This window comes from Exophiala spinifera (genome assembly GCF_000836115.1).
Source record: "Exophiala spinifera strain CBS 89968 unplaced genomic scaffold supercont1.5, whole genome shotgun sequence".
Classification (NCBI taxonomy): domain Eukaryota; kingdom Fungi; phylum Ascomycota; class Eurotiomycetes; order Chaetothyriales; family Herpotrichiellaceae; genus Exophiala; species Exophiala spinifera.
In genome coordinates, this window is record NW_015622517.1 from 2,676,720 (window position 1) to 2,697,431 (window position 20,712).

Sequence of the window (20,712 nt, forward strand, 5' to 3'; positions counted from 1 at the left end):
ACGATTGTCTCAATATGCCCCCGTTTCGTCACCGCTAGGAGAAACCCTAAGTTTGGAACGTCCTCGCTAAATCTACTGTACAGAAAAGGTGCGTAGGGAAGTTGGAGGGGGTATGTCGTGTCTCCAGTTAGTCCCGCTCATACCACCTCCTGTTGCTGGTGCGCTTGAGCCCCCAATCTCCATCGACCATGGTCTGCCGCCGTAGTGTAACCTGCAGACACTGCATGCAGTTTACCGCCTCATCAACAAACAGAAGATGCATGCACCCCTGAGTGCTAGCTTTGGGACCTGCATAAGATCGTTGTCCAGCACGATTGCCACGAGCCCCTGAACCAGAGCGCAGGGTCCCTATGTACGGCTCATGCATGGCCATATGCAGAACGGGAAGCAAGCAATCACCCAATTCAGCGCTCTCAGTTTCTTATTTTCAGCGAGCGAGCGCAATATCGACGACCTCGACTTCGACTCTACATGATACATCTCGACCTCTTTGCGCAGCACTCGACGACATATTCGACACCGTCACCGTCAATTGCGCCACGCTCTGGCACTTCTCCTCCTGTGGGTGTGCGGACGAGCCCGCCGTCTGGAGAGTGCCTGCTGCCATTCGGGCCGTGCCAGCTTGCCAGGTCATTTGGCCTCTTAAAAAGTTAAAGATCCGGATCCCTGTTTCTACTGGAGTTGACCGGTCGGATGGTGCTTGTCGTTTCCCCCCCTTGCGCATTGTGAGCTGATTCCCATTATTGCTGCCCCGCCTCGCACCACCACTGACTTTCTCTCGGTGCTACCTAGTAGACACGAGTTCCTCCAGGCTCCCAGCGACCTCTTCCGACCTTTACCATCCCTCTCAGCGTCCGTGCCGGTGTTGGAGGATTTGCATCCTCCTGCGCCATTTTCTCTATTCGATTCTTCGTAATACACCGGAGCACCCCTGCAGCTACACATCATGACAGATCCGACAGGCACATCCCCCAACAGTGCTACTTCCAAACCCTCTGTTCTGATTGTGGGTGGACTCGGCTACATTGGTCGCTTTCTGGCAAAGTACATACATTCTCAAAACCTTGCTTCCTCTGTGCGTATTGTCGATAAGGTGCTTCCGCAGCTAGCCCACCTTGCGCCAGAGTTCAGCGAGCCATGTTCGCCAAACTCCTTCATCCAGGCTGATGCTGCACGTGAGACTTCAATGTCGCGCATTTTCGACCATCCAGAGGGACCCGATGTCACTTGGGACTACGTCTTCAACCTCGCAGGCGAGACGGCCTGGTCACAGACTCCTGAAGTATACAGATTGCGGTCCTTCCTAGTCAGCGTCACATTGGCCAGAGAGGCGGCCAAGCGAGGGGTGAAGGCTTTTGTTGAAGTGAGCACGGGCATGGTCTACGCCCCGAACCGCGTTCCGCGCACGGAGCAGGACAAACTGAAACCGTGGCTGAAAATCGCGAAGGTCAAGTTGGAGGCTGAACAAGAACTGTCTCGCATCCCGGGATTGAATCTGGTCATTCTGCGTCCTGCACATGTCTATGGAGAGTACGATTCCAAATTCATCGCAAAGGCTTTGTGTATGGCACGAGTTTACCAGGAAGAGGACAAGGAAATGAAGTGGCTATGGACCGAAGACCTAAAAATCAATACCGTCCACGTCGAGGACATGGCTCGAGCGCTGTGGGAAGCTGCAAAGTGGAGGTCCACCAACTCGGCCATACCTGCGGGCTCGCCAACCACCAGCAGAAGGCCGACGCTCGGGTCGAAAGGCGAGGAGGGGCCTGGCGATGTTCCAGTCTTCAACATTGTCGATCACGGTCAGACGAGTCAGGGCGACATCGCGCAGATCTTCTCCGAAGTATTTGGTATCAAGACCGGCTTCCAAGGATCTTTGATTTCTCAGTTTGCGAGGATGAACCTCGAGAATGTGGTCGATGACCTCAATGAGGATCTGCTCCAGCCATGGGCTGATATGCTGGAGCAAAAGGCCATCACCAAACCTGGCCCGCTGACTCCGTTCTTGGAAAAGGAATTGCTCAAGGACGCTGACCTCAGTCTCGACGGGAGCCTGTTCGAAAGGGTCGTCGGGTTCAAGTACGAGTGCGAAAAGTTGACGGCCGAACGAATCAGAGAGATGATAACCAGTTACGAGAGGATGGGATGGTGGCCCTGATCGATGTTATGGCTCTGTGTGGTGAACGATGAATCGGACGGAGGTGTTGAAAGGCTTGGGCAATCTCTTCTTCGCCTAGGGAGGAAACACGGCCACTGAAACACTGCCTACTTGGTTGCGAACTCCCTGTTTTTTTCACCAGCCTGTAATGATTGCGGTCACCAGCCCGCTCCTGAGGAAAGACCTTTTGTTTTGCAAGCATAGCGAAATTGGAGTCTCTTGTTTTCCTGGCACTTTGTCGTTGACTCTTGTGTTGTTCTGAGGGGGTCTCATGCCGATACTTTGATGAAGTATGAGTCAGGTGTATGAAGTTTCGGAACAAGGGTGATATCAATTATTTGGTGTCGTATGAGGCATGTAGGGTATGTAGGACACGGTATGATAGAACTCAATTTGGAATACCTTATGTTGAAAATGATGGCGAGTCCCGGCCCGTAAGGGACACACCGTAAGGCGAGTGGAGAGAGATTGTAACGGTGACGATGGGCTCTCCTTGTAAAGGTGATAATCTCGAGTCCGATTACCCTGTATATTATCAAGTGGTTTAGCACTGGAGAGTAACAAGGGGGAGGTAAAGTGAAATTTTGTAAGTTTTGTGGAATTTCTGATTCTGATTCTGATTCTTTTGACTCTGAGTGCTGCCATGTCGAATTTTGATTTCTTCGATCTCGAATTTTTGATGGTTCGCATTCAAGAAAAGGACCGAGAAAAAAAACGAGGACACGCACGATAACTGAAGTTCCGCAATCCACACGGAATCGATGAGGACTTTAACCCCCAAGTATGTCTGTCGCAATGTCACCCGGAGGTGTAGACAGGAAGAAGGCTCTCGCGATTCAAGGCAGAGCGATGACGACCACCTTCATTCTCCAGATATTGACACGATCGCGAGAAGCGGTCTCGAGGTCGCTGCGGAGCTGGGTCCAGCCTTGCTCGAGAAGTGCCGTCTCCGTCTCCGTCTCCATCTTCGTCTCTTCTCCCTGGTCATCTCTCTCGGCGCTGCTGAACGGACCGGTCCAAATAATGCGGCAGACATCCTGGACACGGAACACAAAGGATTAGCATAGCACACTACAATACTCTGTTGGGCGCGTCGTGGGTACAAGCGTGTGTGAGAGAGAGAGAGAGAGAGAGAGAGAGAGAGAGAGAGAGAGAGAGAGAGAGAGAGAGAGAGAGAGAGAGAGAGACAACTTACACTCCAGCCGTAGCTCAACATGTAACCCTTGATCTTGGACGGCGGGGCAACGACGCGCGCGTTGACGCCTCCAACGAAGTGACGCATGTCGCGCTCCCGGACTGGTGCGTCAAGCCAGACGATCGGGCGGGAGGATCGGGCGGCGGCGGCGGCGGCTCCGTCGATGGCTCCGTCGATGGCTCCGGCGGTCATGTCGGGCGGGACGTAGACCGTGGTGATCCACACAGACATGACGCTGGGGATGATGGTCGGGGGGACGGTCGACTGGGGATCTCGAACCGGGTTGCCTTGGCTGATGAACGGCTCGTTGGACATGGCAGGAGGAGGGCCTTCATCGGTGGTCCCGTTGACCATTGCGACCACGGCTGGAGCCATGGGGAGATCACTCTCGATCACCTGGAGGCGCCCGAACATTTCAACCCACTCCTCTGCGAAGATTTGAGGGTCGCTTTCCTGCAAGACCTCAAGCAACCGGGCCTGGATGTGGTCCAGGGACGCTCTGGTTTCTTCGCGGGTCAGGAACATTATTGTTTGGTCGAGGGCGGCGGCGGCGGCGGCAGGATCGTCGTTCCTGTTGCTGCTGGTTCTGGGACGTCCACCTGACTGAGTGCGTATGGTGAAGATGGCGTTGCGCATGCGCGCCCAGAAAGCGTCGAAGATGGTGAAGAATCTGGTGCGCGGTGGTATCAGCAAATGATGAAAAAGGATAGGAGAGGTAGAAATTTATATCCAGGTGGCGCGCAGAGGAAAACGAGGTGAATGAGGTGCAGGTACTTACGGCCCATTCTCAGGAACTGTGCTTGCGCCGGCCCTGCTGGGAGGCTTCACATATTTCAAGCGAACTTCACCTTCGTTGAGTTCGGCGTCGTCAATGAGCCATCCAGATCCAGTCGTGGACGTCGCGGGCCATATGGTGTCGCCATATCTTCTCAAGAGACGGTTCGTTAATGCTCTGTGGCCTGCTGGCGTGCCTCTTTGGACCTCCTCCAGGTGGTTGTAGCGAAGGGGCCACAGAACACCGGTGTAGAATTCAAGATATCTTTCGGGCCGAAGCTGCAATTGGCGATACAGGTCTGTGTACAGAAGCCCTTGACGCTCCAGTGTCCTCGCTTCATGATTAGAGGTTCTGCGAAGGTGACGCGCTTCGATATTACCCAAGTCAGGGAGAGGGGGGAAGTCTGTCGTTTCGTCCGCAGTGGCTTCCTCGTATGGTGTTTCTGCAAGTGTGTCACGCACCTCTTGATCGACGTTGTCGTCGACGCCGGCGGCGCCAGGAGTCGCGACGACGGTGCCATCAGAGGATCCTCCGGCCTCTATTCTTCCGGATAGCGAGTGCTCCATGATGATTCTTGGTTGATTATCTCTGGAAATTTGACACGTGTTTGATGGCAGCGAGATGGAACTGAGAGAAGTGGCTTCACTGCCTGAGAGTTCTTTCGCACCTACATTGTGTGTTGAAACCGGTGAGCCATGATACTGATACTGCCACCCTCAGGAAGTGAATGTGAAGTGCACCGTGAGTGGACGTATAAGTTACGAGGACTCTGTGAAGTTTCGCGATTCATCTTGAGCTCCGTTTGTTCTGGAGAACAAAGCCCTCTCCCTTCCAGCCAAGGGGAAAATGGCAACACATTTTGTGCCAGCTACCGTGAGGTTTTTGTGTCGTCAAGCACGGAGAAACACAACAGCCCTCGACAGCATCGCAAGACTGAAGAGAACATGATGAAATGAACAACAACGCAAGGCTATTGTGTTTCGAGGACTCCAAAGGAAACGTCAGAACAACCAGGGCCAGAAATTTGGACACAGAAAAATGATACGGCGACGAGACTCGCCCGGCTTTTGGTGTTTATGTAAGGTTTTGCTGGATCCTCTCAACCCCGGGCACAAAATTGGGCCTAGTGAGCCCTGTCACAGCCACCACCCATGTCAGTACAAAGGTGTCATTGTTATTCGCCCTCTACCGAGTACAAGGGTTTGAGATTGCTGTCAGCACGCCGGCGCGTCATCCGCACACAAAAAGCCGGGACTCATCAGGCGAAGCAGGGTGCTCATTTTAACCCGTGCTATCGACTGTGGCTTGTGCTCTTTTCCACTCTCCACGTATTCCATACCACATCTGTCACACCGCACGCGCATCGTTCCCTGCCTCCTCCTCAACCTATACCCTTATTACTCGCTCAGTGTTTCACTACTGCTGCAAGTCATTCGCCTCTTCAGTCACTCGATGAATCGACCATGACATGGAAGCTCTAATCTACAATGAGTCGCCCATAGCCGAGTACCTGGAAGCAGATGCTGTACCTTTCGAATCCGCCGATCTGCCTCAGACTCCTCCGCGCACCTTCGCTCCCCAAGGCCTTCCTAAACTGCATGAACGCCTTCGAGCATTTCGTCAAACTGCGGGCTCCGTCACCGACGTCGCCAACCAGAAGTTTCTGGAGCGATTTCGCTACACGATCGTTGCCTCTCAACTACTCCAAGATGACCCGAAGCCCAGGAGACATCTGCAAGATGAGGAACAAGCACTTCACACAGCCACTTTCTCACCAAGAGGTGCTTTTATGACGGCGGTGGTTTCGTTTTCAATAGCATGGTTTCTCCATTTCCTGAGGCGGCGTTATCACACGAAACATTCTGTTGCGTGGTCTGAAGAAAGCATCTCTCTTCTCCTCATTTTAGGGGGCCTATTCGTGATGGCATACATTGCACGCCGGCAATATCTGAAGTTCATTCGGCGGTCTGCGGGTTCAGTACTGGGAAAAGTGGTTGCAGAGTCCTATAACCTCGACACTGTGACTACTGCAGGACTGCGCTTCATACAGGAAGTTGAAGTGGTTTCACGAGGCTACGAGATGTGAGTTTAGCCGCCAGCCCCTTTCTTTGATCTCTTTGCTCAAACATGTCTAGAAGTCACCCTATGCCGCCTATCAGCAGGCTTGAAAACAACAATGCAATATCTCGCTGTCGAGAGCTTCGAGCTATGCTCGGAACGGCCCTGACTAGCAGTATCAGTCAGTCTGTCGACGCCCACAATTCCATGCAGCCCTTCGTTCGAGAACTTGAGTTGAAGAGCTACCACGACATTTACGAGGTTTCCATGCAAGATTATACCGACGCTGTTACATTTGCCAATAATATCTCGAAAGAAGCCCAAGATTCCTTGAAAGAGTTACGATTTTTATTCCGACTGCACCTAATGGCGAGAAAGGTCTTCCTCTGTGATCTACTTGCACTTCGCACAGGCTCCACATGGTATAACATTCGACAGTGGAGAAGCACGCTGCGGCTCCTGCAAGAATTCGAAGCCGAACTCTCTCGAAACGCCCAGGTAGTCCGTGCAGCTCTTGTCCGAGAAGAATTCGGCGGCGGATCTGAGAGCAAGACAGCAGAGGATAACGCGTCCAACGAGACCGACTTGGAAATAATGACTCCTCAGAAACGACACACTATGGCGCAGATGCGTCGTTTTGACGCCGTTGTGAACTCCATCCGCTCTCTCAACGCCAAAGTACATTTACTCAAAGAGGAAATGCAAAAGTCATCGGCAAACGAGGACGACTCTACCTTCAGCATGGCTATCACCCGTAGCTATGAGAACTTGGGTGCAGAAATCCGCAGCACATTGAACCAATGGGAGAATGGAAGAAATACGATGTTCCTCAATATTGATGCCGATCTCGAACGGAGGTCTTCGAGAGCATCCAGTGACATTCGATCTCCTGGGTCCCCTTCTCCTAGCAGCCTCGGTGGACTGACCGTCGTTGATGGCGGTCCTGCGGAGGCGTTCCGACTGTTGAGTGGCGACGAAAGGGGCTCTTCCGATGGTGGGCTGGACGGAGAAGTGTTTGAGGCTGTGGCTATGCCACGAAAGAGGATGTCATGGACGCCAATGAGCCGTGAAGAAAAACTCAGCAAGTTGCAGCAGGATCGCAAAAAACGCGCGACCATGCAAGAACATGCAGACAACACGACCAACATGCTTCGCGAGCTGCAGATGGTCATCAAACACCGTCCCAACCTGGCTCGACCAGAAACACGAGTAACATCGATATGATGCCCCCACAGGAGCACTTGGAAGTTGGTCTACCATCTCCCAAGGTGTAACCTTACTCCATTTTAGCCTCCCACCCAACGACACCTTGGGCATAGGCGCCAACAAACATTCACGAATCTCATAGACCGGAGTCATTTGAATCTTTCACACAATCGATTTTAGCACTAATACGGAAGGGAGGAGTCTAAAAGCACACTGGTCTGGCAAAACTTTGATGGTCTGCTTGATGATGCGTCTGTTTCTTGAGAGCAACATGAGCATTGGAGCGCTTTGGTTGTCCATTGGCCCTCTTCAGCCTGAGGCGGAACCGGTCAATCATCGATGATGAGTTGCTTTTGCCTGCTGTGTAACGTCCTCGAGATCGTAGTGGCGGTCCACATTTGATGAAGCTGGCGAAGAACTCGAGGACTTGGCGCCACTGGGGTTGTAAACTAGGATGCGAGCCGGTCGCTGTGCCACAGTCTCAAAGGCGAGAGAAGTCCGTGCATAATTCGGGTTCTAGATACTTGATCGCCAGGAATGACGGGCAACAGATGTCAAAAATGAAAGGTAGCCAAGGCTAGCATAAGATATAGCCCTGGCTTGAGTTGACGAGCGATTTTCCGGAGGCTGGCTTCTGCGACAGCGGGATTCCGCGTCCGGGGACGTGTGCGCCGTATTGTAGAGGCGGTGTTGAGTATGGTATCCGTACTTCGTGGGTACCCTGACTATCTACCTAAAGTCACGGAGCTCCCTAGGTACCTAAAGAATACATATAGACTATCCCTCTAGACCTGGCTGGATTCACGGAGTCCGGAGTAAAGGATTACTAGATCAGAAGATCGGACATTTAGTATTTCCGTGCCGGCCATCGTCATGGATCTTTCTAGGCCTTTGACAAGCAAAGCTTATGAAATCCTTATGAAATCCTCTTCCCGCTTTCCCGGCTCAACGGATGAATCGGTTTGTTCTTCGTCCGGCGTCATCAACATGGGAACATGGAACATGCGTGCTCATCGTGGCTATGACATCTGTCTTTCCAGCAGCTCCTCCTGTTTGTTCTAATCTCTCAAGAAAGAACTCAACGTGCTTTCCGTATCATCCCGGCAGATGGCATGAATGTAATCTGGAAATCCGCTCGTTCGTACAGGCTAGCATTCTTGTCTATTGCTGCGCCATACAATCCCGCCAAGGGGAGAGAAGATCCCACCACCCATGACCGCTTTACCTGTGATGGATATTCAGACCAAGTTTCACGGTCGCAGTGCGTCCCTTTCCTGATAAAGGAAACGTCTGCTGGACGAGGCTCATGGATCTCTCTCCTACCGCGGGCTGCGATTCACCAGCATTCAAGCACGATGATTCGAGCCTAGATTGTTCAGGAAGTAGCCTGTCCTCCCCAGGCGTTTGAGGACACCCAAGCTCTTTGGCCTCAGGGTTCTGCTATTTCGCCACCATCTCCAGGCGCACGCGCTCATGTCGCAATGGGGGACTGCAAGGGAGGTCTATTTTGGTCTAGTAAGGTGCCCCCTTCCCTCGTGTTGTGAACTCAGACGGCGATCCGCTTCGGATTGGGTCGTGGTCGTGGCCGCCCACGTATCTCACTTTCGCACAACGCCGACGTTCCCAGGGCCTGAATGGACACGTTTGCCACACGCCAGCTGCAAGTTTAGACTTTTACGAGCCTCTGCAAGAGAACAGGCTTGTGGCGGGTCCGAGACGGCGTGATATTGGTCCATCATACGTCTTCCTGTCGTTCTCAGAAGGCTTCTGTCAAGCTGCGACAACTATATGATTCGTTCAGGATGTGCACGGTCTTGCAGTTTCACCATCCTTATATCTCAAGGCCGTTTATGTCAACGTCAAATCCCGAAGCGTGAAGAGATATCAACCTACACTGTGGATCTTACAGGGAACCGCCGGATTCTCTCTGGTCATACGTCCTCCTCTCATTACTCAACACCGACAATAGAATGCACCCCCTGACGCGAATTCTGTGCGAAAGCAAGCTATAAAAGCCGGCAGGAGAAAAACAGCTCAACAGCGAAAACCAAGATACATCAGCAGGCATACCTGACGAGAAGATGTCTACCCGCAACGGCCGGCTTCCTCACGATGGTTTGGACTTGGCGCAGGAGGCCCAAATCCAGAGAGCCATTCGCGATCTTCGACATTTAACCGAGAACTCACCAGAGACTATTCCCTGGGCCCAACAAATCGTCGCTGCAAGGGCAGCGGTGTCGACTTTCGAGAGAACAGGCTTCGTCTACATGCCCGAGTATGCTAACGAACAAACCTTCGTCATCAGTGCATTGCAGAAGATAGCATATCCCGAGGCCGACAGTACTGGAGTGGCTGACATCGCAGACTGGTGTATGGCTCAATGGCTTGTTCTACTCACGAGAAACCCGAATGACGTAGACGCCCTCCGAGGTTAGTGTACTGTGGCGCCTCCTGCGCGAATTGAGCTCATTGTGAACTAGGTCTCGGCCAGAATTGGCTCGCGCGGGCGCAGGCCTCCCTCTCACGAATACATCGTCAAGAAGGCGGCTCATCGAGTGGCAGCAGCGGCAGGCCACTCAGCACCAATGACAGGACCGGATACACTTCCTCGGAAGAGGCTCGAGAAGCAGACCGTGCCAATGTCGAAGCTGACGCTCGAGCACATACGGCAGATTACGTAGAAGCTCGTGGTATGCTGATTCCAGCAGTCGACTTCCTCGCGAGGGCTGTTGAGGTTGCTGAGGTAGATGGGAGATTGACTGGCAACTTACTTTCAGAGGTCAGTGTTGCGACGCGTGCCGCATGTTCCATGCTCTTGATTCTCACACTGAGTTACAACAGGCCGCCGAATCACTTATGCACCTGGGCAATGTCACTTACTCTCACAGCAATGAACAATACTTCCACAGAGCCGTTCGATTCTTGCGAAGAGCAGCGCAGATGCCAGATTTCCGCCTCTCTCCTTACTTGCAAAGGTGAACATCCAATTTTTTGGTACTTCCTAGAGTCCCCACTAATGTAGCCTCCTTAGTTATCTCGACGACTACGGACGTCTAGTTGACTAGTCAATCGCCACAAAACGCTGGGGAGGATGACGTGGCAGAGAATATGATTGTTGGTGGTCTGCGGAAACTTTTAAATTGTATCAACCTGCGCGCTGGCGCGATCAGGTCCCCTTCACCGAGCCAAGAAAAGAAATGGGTAGATTTTAGATTCTAGACGAAGTTTTTTAACATCATTCCACAGGAATGTTTTACGCACGTAAGAAGCCACATTCTCAACCTCTTCTTTCAACCCCTTCAGATCACGAAGAGGGACTTTCGCCATCAGAACTGTAAGCATGTGGCTGGCCTGAGATGTTTTTGTCAGAACGAGAGCACTATAGCCTTGAAAGCGAGCAAGATTAGTTGCGAGCACAGCCTTTTGGACAATGCGGCTAACTCGAGGGTGGGATCCCCAGACCATGCATTCATTAGCATAGCAGTCTTTCGCAAAGCCCATGTTGCCTGGCGATGTCATCATCCTATTTCCAATAGCTCTCGGGAATCCCGGTGCGGAAAAACACATCCCATGGGCTTTTTGTCAGCTCTAAAAGCGGACTTGGTACCTTTGTGTCGAGTGGCGGACGGGTGTACGACGGTACGAGTGGCGAGCAACGTGGGAAAGGGGGAACGAAGGGATGCGTGCTTTAAAGTTCGCAAGGCTGAGGATCAGACAGGGGCTACGAACTGGGCCCATGATGGTGCGTTGGTGGTGCCTAGTACGGAGTAACCAGTAGTACAATACCCAGGTACACAGCAGGGCTGCGTATCTTCACGTGGCGACAGGCTTTTGTCCTTGTGCTCCTCGCTATTCGGCACTTTCGCACCCTGGAAAAGACGCCCGTCCGCTGGCTCGGCAACGATATCCCCTGCCCTCGCTTCCCGAGCAGCGCCGTCTGTCGCACACCCTCCCTATCCTACAATGGGGGTTTGCACCCGTCCCAGGACTCTGGACCTCCTGCATGGCGGAAACACATCTCATTCGTGCGACCATTGCGGGCGAGAGACCCCGAAAGACCAGCGAAGAGACTGGCGTGGTCCCACCCAGACATGACGAGTTTGACGTGGCTGTAACACTTCATACGCTCTAGAACTCGAAGAATACTAAGGCTTCCTCCGACCTGGGACACAGTATAGGCAAGCTAACGAGACCTCATAGTACGCAGCCATGATGAGGCCAAATATTCCCTATGCATGGTAAGGTTGTACTTGTACCGAGGGACATGGAATTGTTATGGCCATTAATCCCTCACGTACTATCGTCTCTATCTTTCACCCGCGCTCGAACAACGCCCAATTTTTCTTGTTGAAATTCCTGCTTCGACGCTCTGATCAACCATAGCAACTCTCTCTTTTCCGCGCCGGCCGCTCCGAAATATGAAGCTGAAGCAAAATCAAATAAATACACCCTCTTCCTCCAGTCTCGATCCCAGCAATACCGAGAGATGGCTGAGAGGATACTGGCAACGATCATGGCGGTGCCGGCAAATTCTGTCATCGCCCCAACTCCATGTTTCCTGAGCAATGCTCCGGCAGTCTGGCGAAGTCCGCAGATCTCTACTCTGCTCACCACCCTCCTTGGCCAAATCAATGAGAGAGCCTTTGCGGCCTGCCACACAAAGAGCACAGGGTACACCAGACGTCTGCAGTACCCAGCCGGCTAGAGAACGGGCGCAACAAGGAGCCATTCAACGGTCCAAAGGTAGGCTACATTGCCCATGGCCTGGGTGCGAGTGTGCAAGCTTTCTCAGCCACAGATACTGGATGACGGTACTTTCTTGTCCGCTCACCTAAATTGCGTTTGGCAATGCCACGAAAAGGGCTGCGAGTATTGTTGCTACCTCACGCCAGAATATCTCGAACGTCATCGGATGCATTGACATGTTGGTAGTCCACTTCAATGTGGCCAACAGAACTGCAATCAAGTACTCATTCGAGAATCCTACGCCAGTCAGGGACATACCACATATACTACTTTGCGATATCATTTCGAGATAATCTTTAACCGCGAGCTGCAGAATCTTGGAGCCCAATCTTCGCATCCAGATACACACTTGCACTATTCAAGGGGAGAGCAGGGGCCTCGAACGTCACTTCCTTCTCTATCGCAGAAAGTTGGGCTATTCCGACCCAAAGAGCTTTCAAGAAATTCGGAGGATCCGAGGCCCGCCAGAACATAAACTCCCTCCAAGCGCGAAGACCTCAAAAGAAATCACACGTATGGATTGAAGCTGGTCCACAGCCTGACTGTCTATGGGTAGAATACTCGACTTCATTTTTCGACTGGAAATGGATGAGGGCCTTGATTGAGCAAGCCGGAGAACCGGTCGAATCAATCCTGCCGCCCACTCCGAATTGTTGGACAGAGATACAAGACTTCGCTCGCCGTTTACCTGGTATGTGTGAAGCTCACTAGGTTTGATTTAAAAGGATTAATCTGATGATACTCTCAGGACTAGCCTCATACGAGCTTGGCAAGGTGTTGCGGCTAAAGAACCCCGGTAGTGAGAGCTTGAAACAGCCTCAATCTTCCGTCCCCGGACACTGCTGCTCTCTACGAGCTCTTGGAATACTGGATCTACGTCTACGGACCACTTGAGATGGCTTCCTAGCTGATCTGGGCACCGAATTAGAAGTCTCAACTAAACTAAAAAAAAGCCAAAAAATTCACATCCAGCGTCTAGCCCTCCCATACCGTGGGAAGTTTGTGTCGACAGGCTAATGAATTGTTCTAGAAATGGATACAAAAATTTGCCTCCAACAAGAATTGAACTTGTGATCTTCGCATTTTCAGTAGTAAGAAAAGTTTGACTTTTCCAGTGGTACAAGTGCGACGCGTTACCACTGCGCCATAGAGGCTTGAGAGGCTCCGCAAGCACGTACCGGTGTTGGTGGTGGATTGCGGGCCCAAAGTTGGCTGAAAATTGAGATTTAATAATTATGGGTGGAGAAGAATTTTAAGCTGACTTGCTAAGCACAACGCTAAGGATGTCGTTTCACACTCTCTTAATGATAGATATAGTTTAGTGGACTCTTGAGCTTCTCACTTTTCACGTAAACTACTAGGATAAGGAACTTATCTTTTTATGCTTAGAGTCTAGAACTGGAGTGTATCTCTAAATGGAAATACTTGAACCCCTTGAACAGCTCGCAGGTCGACTCCTCGTCCGCTGTTTTGCCCGGAGGCTACGCGCTCAAGACTCCGCTCGAAACGCTGAGGTCGTGCCGCGACATCTGGGCCCGTGGGAAGAACTCCTGGCTGTGCGAGTTCCAGAAGTACCGGTTCTTCGATCAGACGATAGCATGTCTTGACCGGAGTATTGGTTGACACGACAAAGTCACTTTACCCCAAAAGTGGTTATATCAAGCGGCCGTAAATGCACCGCCGCAGAGATTGAACTCATGCCTAAGACATGTGAAATGACAGCCTTTGTCAACAACCTCCACACCCCGAAGCACTAAATTGACGGCGGGAGCAAGTACTCTGAAGTTGGGTAAAGGTTCATCCCAAATTTGCAACATACGCAATGATTTCAACGAGTACCGTAGTTTGGAAACCTCGCTGCTCATTGCCAGCAGGACGGTGCTGTATGCTAGCATTGGAAGCAGGCTCAATGGGAAAGCTGGACCATTTTTGATTAGACATTGCCGGGGTCTTTACTTATCTGCACACTCTGGTCGTGGACTGACTCATGGCTATAAACAAACAGTACCATCCCCAACAGGAGCTACTACTGACAGTGGCTCAATTGTGCACAAACATTAGACATTATTGTCTGTTGTTTTGGACGCTTCGACGTTTTCAGTCAAACCTACGCCAACTTTCTCTGCCTCGTGGCCATGGGCGATGATACTATGAGTCGTATGGTCGATTTCGATGTCACGTTGATAGATGGCCACTTCGTCAGCATCACCAAAGATCGCGGCAATTTCCTCCAGAGGGACGCCCTTGGTGTCGGGGAAGAAGAACAGCATGATAAATCCACCAATGGTCCCGGGAATGATGAAAGCGAGGTAAAACTTCCAGCCGACGGTTCTGTCAAGCAAGTGTCAGTCAATGCCCGGACTCGGAATGGGCCGTTCTCCAATATTGGCTTACTTGAAGGCTGTCGGCGCTGCTTGAAGCCAAATGATGTTCATAAGCGAAATCATCGACACTCCCAGACATACACCTTTCGCTCTGATGTGGCTTGGGAAGAGCTCGTTGAGGTAACTGAATTGTGTACCTGTGGTGTCATTGTACGTCAGAACTCGAGAGCCCTCCGGACGGGGCGACCAAATCGGCGCTTACCATCAAGGCAGAAACCATAGAAAATCTGGAAGATAAAGAACATGGCCACAGCGGCTTGGAGCGCGGCGTGGTTGTTGGAAGGCACAAACTCGGCGACCAGTGCGGCTTCGATGATGAGAGTGACCATACAGCCCAACACCCCGAATGCCATGTACCGATTCCGCGCGAACAAGTCGACTGTGGCCATGGCCAGGATGTTGATTCCTAGAGCCATGGTAAGCCAGGCAGCCGGGTATAGAAGCTGCTTGACGGCGCTGAATCCGAGATTCGCATATAACGTCGGCCCGTAATCTATTCGCGAATGGTCAGTCAGGGTAGATCTCTAAGACCTGTTATCCCAGAAATTGTACTCACTGTTGATCACCAATACTCCAGAGCACTGGATAATACCAGTTGTCCCGATCGCAAGGAGGCACCGTTTCCGATACGATGGCTTCTTGATCATGTGCATCCACGAATTACCCAAAGTCTTGTCAATGGCAATCTGCTTTTCAATCTGGTAGTACTCGGCATTGGCGAACTCATTCTCCGGATCATTCGGATTGGAATGCAGTCTGAAGAGAATCTGCTTTGCTTCTTCGTCGCGGCCTTGCATGACTAGCCAGCGAGGCTACGCATTCACCCTTTGTCAGCATCGATCGGCAAGGCGTTAGGAGGGAATGACCCACAGATTCAGGCACCCAGTAGATGCCACACAGGAGAAAAAGAGGCCAAGCGCATTGGAGAGCAAGGGGCGGTCGCCATGTGGCTGCACCTCCGTCCCAGAAATAGAACCCAAATCCAACCCAGCCCTGGACGGTGTACCCGAGGAGCAAGAAGACGGCATGTACATCAACCAAGGCTCCTCTCAAGTCGACGGGTACAACCTCGGACATCCAAATCTATTTTCCGTGAGTTAACCAAGGGGAGCTCGAAATCTCGCAAACCCAAAACCGCAGGTCTGGTCTTACTGGAACGGCCGCCAGGATCATGAAGGCTGCGGCGCCTGCAAAGAAGCGAAACAGTAAGAACTCGCCAATGTTGGTGCTGCCTGCCAGAAAGGCTCCCGAGATGACAGCAATGATCGCAGGCTAGATGGATCACATTGTTGTGTCAGTAATGCATATCCCGATGAAGGTAGACTGTATGGAGGCTCGCTCGATTTCATACCACAGCAATTGCCCACTTGCGGCCCCAGCGGTCTGCTACGTACGGAAGCATCAGAGTTCCCAGGACGCCGCCGGTCTGGAAAAGGCCGTTCATGGTACTAATAAGGTCGGTCCCATTACTTCTGGTCGCAAGGTCGAAGTACTCGATAAACGACGGTTGTCCTATACGGCAATTGTCCCTTAGCCTTGGTCCGCTGGAGCTCTATCAGCAAGACAGTATGCGTACCTAGAGTCGTTCCAATAATAGAGGCAGTATAGCCATAGGTCATGGAACCAAGGCCAATAAAACACAACAACAACACGTTATAAGCGTTGATCTTTTGCTTTTTGACACCTTCATGATGTCCCATCTTGGCTGATCTTTCCGTACGGAACACTTGTACGTGACCGTGAGATTGAAGTCCGTAAGGCGGTATATAAGACTGGGCCTCACCGCGGTGAAAGAGATATTTATGAACGAACAAGTCACGTCCCCGGACCCACGACCCCGGGCGGAGGTGGATTACCCCAGCCTCGCACAGCCTGTGTCCGAGGGTCAAACTGTGGGGGAAATGCTCTGACTCTCCTTTTTACGAGTCAGAATTCTCACACTTTCTCATCGATCCGGTCTAGGGCACCGGCCAGTGGCAGTCTCAGGCGTTCTTTTCAGAAGTCTGTGTCAGAATTGGTTGACTACGCACCATGACTCCATGAGAAAGTTGCAATGAACGAGTCGACCTCAGAAGGGGTTCTACCAGAATGAAGATATGTAAAATAACTGAAGTTTGAAGGTTGCTCGACCACAATTTCAGATTGAGGTCAAGTCTCAATCCAGAATGGGCAAAAATAAATTGGAAACTGCCTTCGTGGAAAGAACTGCCCCTGTTGAGGGCTTGCCTCATTGTTGTGCCCGGGGTCTCTTCCCAAATACGGTGTTCAATATGAAGTCAGCACCTGGAGCCTCCTGACGCCCGAAACATTTGTCAAAGGCCGAAAAGAAACTCAAGTTGGAAAAAGTGTCCTACCGAAGTACGAGATGTTCGCTCAGAGACAAACCTGGTGACAGGCTTTGATATAGCCAGATTGACAAGAATGCTCTCAGTTGGCCGATCGACCACGTGAAGTCCATGTCCAGCTGCCAGGCTTCGATCGTATCAAATCCACGATATATAGATGTTACCACCTGGTGAGAAAAATGGTCTCCTTGGTCCTCATACGGTGACGAGATCAACATCAACGCCCGATCAGGAAGTCAATGAGATGGGATATGTGGGCAAGCGATAAGAATTTTGTAATATCGAGGTCGCCTTATGCAGCTTATGTTTGAGCCGAGGTCGATCTCGGTAGCTGACTCAGTGTCTCCATTCTACTCATGTCAGAACGGCACCTTCGATCTCTGGAGGAGTGATCCAATACGACCAGGTATCATGATTCATAGCAGATGTCTGGGTCTCGAGTAATATACTTGTTGATTCGTGCTACTTGAACCATGCACGATTCGTGTGTTCTTTTGACCTCGGTGTAACCTGATATTTCTAACAAGAGGTCCAGTGCGCTCTAAGAACTTACTTCAACAAACGAATCTCCTTCGCTTTGCAGAGAAGAAGATTACTCTCCCAGGTCACGAGGAGACGGCATTATGAACTTGATCCCAGACCACCCTTCATTGGCTCGAATTCCTCCAGGGTATAGGAGCAAATTGAGCCCCAAGGCACTCGACATCATCGCACGAGTATACGAATGGGTCGAGAACGAATGCGTTCCGGCAGACCACATTGTAAAAGCCCAGCTGGAAAAGAACCGCTGGGCCACTCCGCCTTATATTCGGGAACTGAGGAAGAAGGCCAAAGCAGCAGGCCTGTTCAATCTCTTCTTACCTAAGCACTTCAAAGAAAGCCCTGGGCTTACAATCCTCGAGTATTCATGTTGCTGCGAACTTCTTGGGAGAGTATACTGGGCCCCTATGGTAAGGAAGTCTGATAAAGCACCAAGTAGCATATCAAGACATTGACTGTGTCACAAACGACAGACTCTCAATTGTCATGCGCCGGAGACTGGAAACATTGAGCTGTTGGCTAAGTACGGCACCGACGAGCAGAAGAAGAAATGGATGCAGCCGCTTCTAGAAGGAGAGTGGTCCTCGGCATACTCGATGACAGAGCCTGATGTTGCTGCTTCTGATGCAACAAATATCGCGTGCCGTATCACGCGAGAAGGTGATGAGTACGTTATCAACGGAAGGAAATTGTACGGCAACTGGATGGCGAACGAGGAGGTCAAGTTTTATATCCTCATGGGGTGCTCAGATCCAGACAATCCAGATCCGTGGCGGCGGCATTCGACCGTCATTGTGCCCCGAGATACCCCAGGTCTGAAGATGGTACGACACATGACCATTATGGGTTACGACTGTGCCCCTGAAGGCCACGGTGAGTATTTGTACGAGAACGTGAGAATCCCCGTGGAGAACATCATACTGGGAGAAGGCAGGGCTTTTGAGATTGCCCAGGGTCGACTGGGTCCTGGTCGAATACACCACTGGTGAGTTTGAGTATCTGCATGGCTGCATTTGTTGCATATGACTGAAAGAAGCCAATCGTAGCATGAGACTCCTCGGACAAGCTGAGCGCGCATACGAACATGCCCTGATTAGAGCGACTGATGTAAGGAAGAAACCTCGCGGCAGATTGATAGGGGAATTCGACAGCAACATCGAAAGGCTGGCTGATATGAGAATGGAAATCGATGCCCTCCGACTGGTGGTACTGAACGCCGCAGAGACCATGGATCTTCTCGGAAATGTGGCAGGGAGACACGCCATTGCTCAATCCAAGATCATGGTGCCCTTGGGTGTCACGAAGATCATTGATGAGTGCATGCAAATGTTTGCCGGTCAGGGACTGACGCAGCACACGTTCCTACCAGAAGCTGTATGTCGATCTGCGAAATTGAGTCAACTCCCGTTGCATGCTAATCGAGATCAATATAGTGGACCTACGCAAGATTCGTCCGCATTGCAGACGGACCGGACGCTGCACACAAGCATCAGGTCGGCCGAGATCAGTTGAAGACGGCAACGCAAGTCAGGCTGAAACATCTTGGATACAAGAAACGATATCACGAATTGGCAAGACAATGGAGCTTACCACCGACAGAAAGGTTCGAGTATGTAGAGCGGCTGGAGAAGTTATAAAGTAGCGTACCTGAATATACGAAGAGGTGATCCCAGAGAGCGCAATACAGTAGAGATTCCCGGGCTCAAAAGCGGCGCCGTCCGGGACCCAAAGCGTTGCAGACAATTAATGTATCATTTGCTTGCTTGGGTCGCCAAGAAATCAATTACCCCCCGCCAGACCGCGTCGCGCGTTCGCGCTCAGTCATGACACCGCGTTCTCATTGATGTTCAAAATTCCGTCCAAGATTCCACCACAGTCTGTACACTCAAATCCATCCCGCAGCATTTTCCCAACTCACCGTTGTTGATCAGAAATCTACGAGAACAAGCTCATTTTTACCGTCACCAGTAAGTGTGTCTCGGGACCAGCTCGATAACGACGGTTTCCTGACTTGTCTGTAGTGTTGGAAGCACGTTTAGAACAGGCGGCGATGCTGAAGAAGGTATGTTGTAGAAGAGCACTGCTCTGCCTCTCCGGTGACCAGAAAAATGTCTTACCGGTTGACTACAGGTCGTCGACGCCATCAAAGATCTCGTCCAGGATTGCAACTTTGACTGCAACGACTCCGGTGTGGCGTTGCAGGCCATGGACAACTCGCACGTCGCCCTCGTGTCGATGATGCTCAAGGCAGAGATGTTCTCCCCCTACCGCTGCGATCGAAACATCGCGCTCGGCATCAACCTCAACTCTCTGACGAAGGTGCTCCGTGCCGCACAAAACGAAGACATCCTTACCCTCAAGGCCGAAGACGCACCCGACGTGGTCAACCTGGTGTTCGAGAGCAGTGAAACGGACCGGCTCAGCGAGTACGATATCAAATTGATGGACATTGATCAAGAGCATTTGGGAATCCCAGACACCGAATACGCCGCCACGATCGAGATGCCCAGCAACGAGTTCGCGCGCATCTGCCGCGATCTACTGGCCATGTCAGAATCAGGTACGTCCGATCTGAAGGGAGGGTCGAAAGTGAACCTTTTGGCCCCCACGAAACACGTAAAATCTGACGGCAACATATAGTGTCCATCGAGGCCAGCAAGGACGGCGTTCGTTTCGCGTGTCAAGGCGACATCGGGAATGGTAGTGTCACCGTGAGGTCGCACAGCAACGTCGACAAGCCCGAACAAAACGTCTCCATCCACCTCTCCGAACCGGTCTCGTTGACCTTCTCCCTCAAATACCTCGTCAACTTTTGCAAGGCCAGCGGCCTGTCGTCCAGGGTCAAGCTCTGCCTTTCGCAAGAAGTGCCCCTCTTGGTCGAATATACCCTGTCTGGCAGCAGTTTCCTTCGGTTCTACCTAGCTCCAAAGGTATGTTGTGTCGACTATCAAAAAGCCATCTTGTCGGGGCATGTACTGATTATTGAATCTCTAGATCGGCGACGACGAATGAACGGTCGAGTAGAGCAAGAGGGGATCATTGATTTGGTAGACATGATGAAGTCAGGGTCAAGGAACGATTCGTGGTTCATGTGGCACGTTTGATCCGACCAGTCGTAGAGCATTACTGAACGATGCGCGAAGTCGATCTGCAGGATATGATGTGTTTATGATGGCCGAATGTTAAATCTGGGGGGCGGCGCGTAGTAAGGGGGCGTCACGGTTGACCAGCCTTATCGGCAGGGCGTAGATAAGGTTTCTGCGTCATCTCCGAGCGCAACGTAAATCAAAATTTCAACCAAGACT

General features: G+C 51.6%; 7 protein-coding genes and 1 non-coding gene across 8 annotated transcripts; 5 read left to right on the plus strand and 3 right to left on the minus strand.

Annotated features, from left to right (window-relative positions):
• Nucleotides 1–946: 946 nt before the first annotated feature.
• Nucleotides 947–2,158, plus strand: PV08_07537 (uncharacterized protein; the record flags this gene model as incomplete). Its single annotated transcript, XM_016381867.1, has 1 exon — nt 947–2,158. One exon carries the CDS (start codon nt 947–949, stop codon nt 2,156–2,158), a length of 1,212 nt encoding a protein of 403 aa, XP_016234969.1.
• Nucleotides 2,159–2,994: 836 nt separating this feature from the next.
• On the minus strand, nt 2,995–4,694 carry PV08_07538 (uncharacterized protein; the record flags this gene model as incomplete). The annotated part of the gene is made up of 3 exons (XM_016381868.1): nt 2,995–3,195; nt 3,354–4,023; nt 4,132–4,694. 3 exons carry the CDS (start codon nt 4,692–4,694, stop codon nt 2,995–2,997), a joined length of 1,434 nt encoding a protein of 477 aa, XP_016234970.1.
• A 902-nt stretch (nt 4,695–5,596) lies between these two features.
• On the plus strand, nt 5,597–7,410 carry PV08_07539 (uncharacterized protein; the record flags this gene model as incomplete). Its single annotated transcript, XM_016381869.1, has 2 exons — nt 5,597–6,210; nt 6,264–7,410. The coding sequence occupies 2 exons, from the start codon at nt 5,597–5,599 to the stop codon at nt 7,408–7,410; spliced, it is 1,761 nt and encodes a 586-aa protein (XP_016234971.1).
• Nucleotides 7,411–9,473: 2,063 nt separating this feature from the next.
• Nucleotides 9,474–10,371, plus strand: PV08_07540 (uncharacterized protein; the record flags this gene model as incomplete). The annotated part of the gene is made up of 3 exons (XM_016381870.1): nt 9,474–9,822; nt 9,873–10,171; nt 10,234–10,371. The coding sequence occupies 3 exons, from the start codon at nt 9,474–9,476 to the stop codon at nt 10,369–10,371; spliced, it is 786 nt and encodes a 261-aa protein (XP_016234972.1).
• Nucleotides 10,372–13,185: 2,814 nt separating this feature from the next.
• PV08_07541 lies at nt 13,186–13,292 on the minus strand. Its single transcript has one exon. It is a non-coding gene; the product is annotated as a tRNA-Thr (tRNA).
• Nucleotides 13,293–14,195: 903 nt separating this feature from the next.
• PV08_07542 (uncharacterized protein) lies at nt 14,196–16,222 on the minus strand (the record flags this gene model as incomplete). Its single annotated transcript, XM_016381871.1, has 8 exons — nt 14,196–14,469; nt 14,533–14,659; nt 14,725–15,015; nt 15,079–15,334; nt 15,393–15,605; nt 15,675–15,794; nt 15,874–16,034; nt 16,099–16,222. 8 exons carry the CDS (start codon nt 16,220–16,222, stop codon nt 14,196–14,198), a joined length of 1,566 nt encoding a protein of 521 aa, XP_016234973.1.
• A 1,268-nt stretch (nt 16,223–17,490) lies between these two features.
• On the plus strand, nt 17,491–19,044 carry PV08_07543 (uncharacterized protein; the record flags this gene model as incomplete). Its single annotated transcript, XM_016381872.1, has 4 exons — nt 17,491–17,817; nt 17,881–18,392; nt 18,454–18,781; nt 18,841–19,044. 4 exons carry the CDS (start codon nt 17,491–17,493, stop codon nt 19,042–19,044), a joined length of 1,371 nt encoding a protein of 456 aa, XP_016234974.1.
• A 568-nt stretch (nt 19,045–19,612) lies between these two features.
• PV08_07544 (proliferating cell nuclear antigen (pcna)) lies at nt 19,613–20,419 on the plus strand (the record flags this gene model as incomplete). The annotated part of the gene is made up of 3 exons (XM_016381873.1): nt 19,613–19,967; nt 20,048–20,337; nt 20,402–20,419. 3 exons carry the CDS (start codon nt 19,613–19,615, stop codon nt 20,417–20,419), a joined length of 663 nt encoding a protein of 220 aa, XP_016234975.1.
• Between the last annotated feature and the right edge of the window lie 293 nt (nt 20,420–20,712).